The sequence below is a fragment of the Tinamus guttatus genome, unplaced genomic scaffold, assembly GCF_059628265.1.
Source record: "Tinamus guttatus ecotype Peru unplaced genomic scaffold, ASM5962826v1 Tinamus_guttatus_pri_ptg000151l, whole genome shotgun sequence".
NCBI classification, from domain to species: domain Eukaryota; kingdom Metazoa; phylum Chordata; class Aves; order Tinamiformes; family Tinamidae; genus Tinamus; species Tinamus guttatus.
In genome coordinates this window covers 1,926,242-1,932,370 of record NW_028288685.1, presented here as the reverse complement: position 1 = coordinate 1,932,370, position 6,129 = coordinate 1,926,242, and the positions used below count along the sequence as shown (strand labels likewise).

Sequence of the window (6,129 nt, the reverse complement as noted above, 5' to 3'; positions counted from 1 at the left end):
TTTAGCCGATTCTGCGGAGTAGGAGCAGTGTGAGAGGCGTGAAACCCCCAAACCCGCCCCGATCTTCTTCTTTCCTCACCCTCCCCCGCCTCAGCTCCTCCCACCACCCGCGTCCTCGCTGGGCTCCCGGAGGCGGGGCCGGAAGTGGGGATGGGGCGGGAGGCCGGAGGCGGGGATGAGGCGGGGACCAGGGCGGAGCAGCTCGCGGAGGTGGTGTCGCATTGCTGTTGCGGCGGGAGAGGCGCGCGCCGTGGCCGCCATCATGCGCTTCCGGGCCAAGATCGTGGATCTCGCCTGTCTCAACCACTTCAGCCGTGAGCGGGTGGCGGGCGGCTCCGCGGGGCGGTGGTGTGGTCGGGGGGGAGGATGGGTCCGTCCGTCCGTGCGTCCGTGCATCCCTCCATCCATCCATCCATCCATCCATGTGTGCGGAAAATCTCGCTGTCAAGAACTGAATGTCCAAAAAGGAGACAGAGGAGTCCTAAAACTTTATTCGAATAAAGGAAGAGTCCACCGGGCATATCCCTGTGAGATCTCTCAAATTGCTGGGGGACGCAGCCCCCCTTTTATCCTAATTTCCCGACCGAGGGACGCCCTCTCCTTTTCCCCATTGGCCAAGGTACTCAGAAGTTACAGCCTTCCCGGCCCGCCTACACCAAACTCCGGCCTCCCGCCATCTCTTCTCACCTGAGCTCACCAACTCCTTTGTCCCCCTTGCTGAAGAATGTGGGGGAATTGCCCTATTTCCCTCCTTTGTTAAGGCCCCCATCTCCTTGCAGATGACTCTTTTTGTCCCACTCAGCTCATGGCTCCACTCAGTCTCCCCTCCCTTTGTCCTGCTCTTCAGCCAAACGGTGGAGAAACCCCCTTATTCATGAATACAGAAACTTGAGCATTCCGCTCACATCCATCCATCCATCCATCCATCCATCCATCTATCTGTGCGTGCGTAGCCCCGCCGAGCCTGCTAAATCAGGTTTTGTTTCCCATAGGGGTTGTGAATACGGTGGCGCGGCTGACCAAGACGTGCACCCTGCGGCTGGCGGCAGACAAGCTGTATTTCATCTTTTCAGATAAAGTGGCCAACAGAGGAGTTAGCGTGTGGTGTGAGCTGTGCCAGGTGCATACGGGAGATGTGAGGGTGGGTGCTTGTACTACCAGTGATGGGCTAGGTTGGGTCCAGTGTGCCTGGCTGCTGCTGCATCACTTAGCAGGGGTATGCCTGGTGTCTCAAATCATGCCTCATTGCTGAAGATGCCCAGTTTTCCAGGGCTGCTTTTTGCCTCTGCAAGGCAGGTGCCTCCTCTTTCTTGGCTGTCCTGTATGCATGCACTGCATCACTGGGGCTCACCCAGCATCAGAATCAGAAAAGAACAGTACCATGTTGCATTGCTCATGTTGAGAACTGTTGGATAGCAAGAGAGGGACTGAATTCAATAGTTCTGACTGTGTTTTGTTTTGTTTTCTGTCTCGCAAGGGGCTTTCATCCCAAGGCATCCATTCTTGCATCACTGCTTGCTGTAGATGTTCAGCTTTAAACTTAAGATTTTTATGTTGTTTATGTTATTTCCCACCTTGCAGGGAAATTTCTTTGATGAGTTCCAGATGGAAGGTGTAGCTGCAGAACACAATGAAATCTATTTGGAGTTGGTGCCCGAGAACTTGTCGAGAGCATTAAAAACAGCCCAGAATGCTAAGACAGTGAAGATCAAGCTGACTAACAAATACTGTCCCTGTCTCACTGTAGCTGTGGAGCTAGTAAGTGCAGGAATGCTTCTATTGTCATTAAATAAAAGCACTTGAAAAATATGTGAAGAGACAGAGCAAGAATGCAAGTTGCATGCTTTTTCTGATGTCTTTGTGACCTGAAACCTTTTCTCCTTTAAGAACCCTGAAATCCTTCTTGTGTGACTGCATTCTCTTTGAAGCTTACCAGTGCAGGAGGATTCAATGTAGTGTTTAGCTGTTGGTTTTCATTTTGCTTTTTCCACTGGTCCATTCCAAACTGCCGTATTCTTGGAGCTTGCTGTGCTAGCGCCTCTGAAATGTTTAGCTCTGAAGATAGCTCCTAGGTGCCCATGACAGATGCCTCGCGAGTGTTTTCTTATGCAAAAGGACAATCCACTTCATAGCACAGAACCTATGTGAAACTGGAGCAGAGCCTCTGAGCATGCTTGTATTTCTTTCCCAGAGTAGGGCTGATAATCCTGGCTTTCAGAATTGTATTTGTGTTTTATCTGCAATAATTTTCTGTCTCTCAAGCCATCCTTGTCAAGCACCAGTCGAATTGTGACACATGACATTCCAGTTGGAGTTATTCCCAGAAGATTATGGAGTGACTTCAGAGAGCCCCATGTGCCAGATTTTGATGTAAGTATCTGTTTTATGGTCTCTGCTGACTGGGAAAATTGCGAGTGGACGGTGGTGCAGAGATATGCTGGTGTAAGCTTGGGAAAGGGATGGAAAGTCAAAATGGAAAAACTGGGGCAGCTTGGGAGATGGCTTTCATCATGACAAGAGAGCCCAGGCACTCTACAACAGTTTTTTACCTGCTGTTGGTAGTTTGACTGTGGGAAGGAAAGAGGAAAGGACTTCTATGGCAGGATGTCTTGAAAACACAGATATGTCTGTGACTGGTTCATACCATTCATCTGTTTAGGTGTTATTCCATGTGGCCCAAGTATTGCCTGTGTGAAATTCATGGCTCACCTAGCAGAGTTAGAAAAAATTATGTTTCTGCCTGGCTTTTGTGTACCCTGTACTTGTTTTGACACATAGTAGAGCTCTGAGGGCCGATTTACTGGCAGTGTGCTGACCCTGGTGCCACATCAAAAGCTGAATGCAGTTGCATAGGAGTGCAAATTGTTCCTCCTTGTTGGCTGGACTGGTGTTAACTGCTTGGTAACATAGATATGGGTGGCATAACATGGGAGCTCAATCTGCAAGAGCTGTCTGTGTTTTGTATTTTGCATACAGCCTTGGGCTAGGTCTTCTGGCACAGACAAAATTTGAGAGTAGAAGGATAAGTAACTTGGAATGTTTTTTTTTTTTTGATGTCTGAAGTACTTGCTAGAGCAATGGCCCAGTGGTACAATGGGGAAGACAGATCCTCTGTTCGAGACCATTTTCTGGTCTGATTTAAATGGTGTGCTCTCTGCCCTTAGTGAGTGGCAGAGGAGGGCAATTTAAGGAGAGAATTGAAGGGAGAGTAAGCATTGCATCCCCTTGTGCAATAGTCATGTGAATGCAGTTTTTGTGTCTTTTTAGGTCAGTATTTACCTGCCAATGTTAAAAACAATGAAGAGTGTGGTAGAGAGAATGAAGAACCTCAGCAATTGCATTGTAAGTTCAAGCAAGTCTCTTATCTGAAAAGCTTTTAAGTCTTGTCCTTGTAGCATCTTTCTGTCTTTGCATACATGTTAGTTTTTCTTCCCCCTCCCTCTTTCCCTCTTTCTTTTACTTCTTCCCAACTCTTTGGTAGGCCTGATTTTATTTTCAAAGAAGAGTATCAAGTGTCACAGGTAAATATTTCTATCATCTGTGGCCTGGTAGTAAAATCAGTCAAGATCAGTACTGAAAAGGGACTTAGAAGTTCTTTTAAATAGTAATGTGCCCTTTTTTTGAGAGAGAGAGAGCATTCATATACAGGGATCTCCCATTCCTTAGGAAATTCTGCTTATAAGAATGAGCCTTTCTAAAATTATTGAGAATACTTCTAGTCACACAATAGAATTTACATGTGTTGTAGGAATCTTCTGATCTGTCTGTCATTTTTGGAATACAGTCAAGATAGTTTCCTTGTGGTTGGAAATTTTGTCAGGATGGAGTTTGAAGTCTTTCAACACTTGTCCAGGATATTTCTAGCAGTCCAAAATGCTTTTTGAAGTTGCTACTCCGGTGCAGCTGTTGGCCGTTTTCAAGTAGAGCAGCACAGCAACTGCAGATCAGCTCTTGATGCATCAAATTTTCTGTGCATGTGTTGTGGACAGTGTATATTCACCCCTTTCTCTTTAGGAAAAAACTGGAGAAAAAATAAGCAATTTCAGCAAAATTCCCATTTTTCCTGCTTATGTCTCTTATTTCTAAAGCTATTACTTTAGCACCGGAAATTCCCAAAGCTAATACTTGTTTTGAAGGTATGGGAGAGCAATTGTATTTCTTTTTTTTTTCCTCCATAATTTCAGGGAAGTGGGTCAAGGGTCCTTCACCTCAGAATGATGCATTTTGTAGCTGGATGTTAAAACTTCTGAGCCCTGTTCAAAAAGCTGTTGAACTGTCAGTTCACTGAAGCACTTGCGGAAGTTTGAGTTTGAACTAGGTAGTAGTTTATTCTTCCGAAATTCTGAAGTGCAAAAGCAGCTTCCCTAAAATTGAGATTGATTATTTTTCAGGTGATTGAAGCAAACTTGAGTGGAGAAATGAACTTGAAAATAGAAACCGATTTAGTGTCTGTAACAACACATTTTAAAGACTTAGGAAATCCTCCCTGGGGTAAGTTACCATATTTGCTGCTTTTTGTGTTTGTCTGGTCTTCTTACTTAGATGTGCTGCTGGTAACAATACTCACCTTCTGCCAGTACTTAAGTACAAAATAGCATGGCTGCTTTGAAGTCTGCAAACGAAACACAAGGTCACCTAAAGCTGGCTTCTTAGGACTGTGTAGGTAATTTTTGAGTATCTCCAAGGATGGAGATCCACATTCAGTTATCAGATGTTCTCTGATTGTGAGCTGTGTGCTTTTACATATTGAAATCCCTTCTGAGGTTTTGGTTAAATGTACTCTTATACTTGTAGTGTCAGACGATGAAAGTCCAAGCTCTGTTCAAGGTAAAGAGCTGGAAATCATGGCTGAGGCATGCATAGACATCAAGAAGCTGCTGCAGCTGCTTGCAGGACAACAAGTCAATCCCACAAAAGCTTTGTGCAGTAAGTTGAACAGCTCTGCTTGCAAACTCTAATAAAAGAGGTGTCTGCCATACTCGTAGTCTTAGCAGAACAGCATAGCTTCCCTTCTGACAGTTTGAAAGCTTGTTATTTTTACTGTGGCTGAGAACTTTGAGTATTTCTGTATTTAGGTACTGAGCATCGGGCATTGAAAGTTTGGAAAAAAAATTAGCCTAGTCCTTTTAAAAATATATTGCATACTCAGAATGACTAACCAAGTGGGTCTTCACGTTTGCTTTCTTTTTAAATCAAAACTACTGTATTTGGGAAAGATTCTGGTTTTACAATGTCTGAAGACAAAGCCTTAATAGAGAACTGACCTGCTCAGAGGTACTGACTTGCTCAGTACATTTTCTTACATATGGCACCAAATTGATTCTAATTCCCAAATTCATTTTAAACAGCCAGTTTCACTAACGACAGAGAGAAACAAATCTGTATTATTCCCAAGCAAAGGTTGCATAGGATTTTGTATCCTAATTTGATAATATTGTATGTTCTCCCAAGAACTTCTGCCTTCTTAAGAAAGCTTCTTATTATGCTCTAATGCAACCTGTACAATTTTTACAAGGAAGATTTAAATCGTAGATATCATTATAGAATTTTCTTTTTGGCATCAGCTTTCATGGACCCTCCAGGACTTGCATATTACAGGATGATATGTCTGGTGAATGTTCGCATTCTTATGGTGGCACTGTGTAGAAGACATCATTTAAATTTGTCTTTCTTTTGACTGGATTTGTGTTTTTTCCCTTCCAGATATTGTCAGTAGAAGGATAGTACACTTCATCTTGCTCCACGAGGATGTTTCACTTCAGTATTTCATTCCAGCACTTGCATGAATTCTCTTGAGTCCTCATCACTTTGTGGAGGCCTTTTCCACAAACTCTGAGTTGAGTATGAGTTGCTGGAGTAATCCAGCAACTATCATGTGATAGGCTGTTGGATGCAGGCATCAGATGGTTATTATGTCTGTTTTTATGAAGTGATCCAAAATATTTTCTCATTCAGAAGACCATTTTTGTGAAAAGTTGCTGCTATGAGAGAGAGACGACAACTTATTTGAGTGTTATGGAGAGACGTTTTGATATCTGTATGTGCTTTTCGTATGCTTCAATATGTGGGAAAGGCAGCCTAATCTTCTTTTTCCTCTTAAACATAAAGGCAGGATTGACCTCTAGAGTT

The 6,129-nt window shown here is 43.9% G+C and overlaps 1 protein-coding gene across 1 annotated transcript; it reads left to right on the top strand.

The window, feature by feature from the left end:
- The first annotated feature begins 242 nt into the window (after positions 1 to 242).
- On the top strand, positions 243 to 5,814 carry HUS1 (HUS1 checkpoint clamp component). The gene is made up of 8 exons (XM_010214478.2): positions 243 to 314; positions 993 to 1,120; positions 1,582 to 1,758; positions 2,263 to 2,370; positions 3,268 to 3,342; positions 4,392 to 4,491; positions 4,795 to 4,926; positions 5,704 to 5,814. The coding sequence occupies exons 1-8, from the start codon at positions 263 to 265 to the stop codon at positions 5,784 to 5,786; spliced, it is 855 nt and encodes a 284-aa protein (XP_010212780.1). The 5' UTR covers positions 243 to 262; the 3' UTR covers positions 5,787 to 5,814.
- Positions 5,815 to 6,129: the final 315 nt, after the last annotated feature.

What these genes read in the sequence shown, in the direction of transcription:
- HUS1 (XM_010214478.2), top strand. Translation starts at nt 263, where the DNA reads ATGCGCTTCCGGGCCAAGATCGTGGATCTCGCCTGTCTCAACCACTTC. An exon ending in CTGTCTCAACCACTTCAGCC is followed by an intron (nt 315 to 992) that starts GTGAGCGGGTGG and finishes TGTTTCCCATAG; the next exon opens with GGGTTGTGAATACGGTGGCG. An exon ending in CTTAGGAAATCCTCCCTGGG is followed by an intron (nt 4,492 to 4,794) that starts GTAAGTTACCAT and finishes TTATACTTGTAG; the next exon opens with TGTCAGACGATGAAAGTCCA.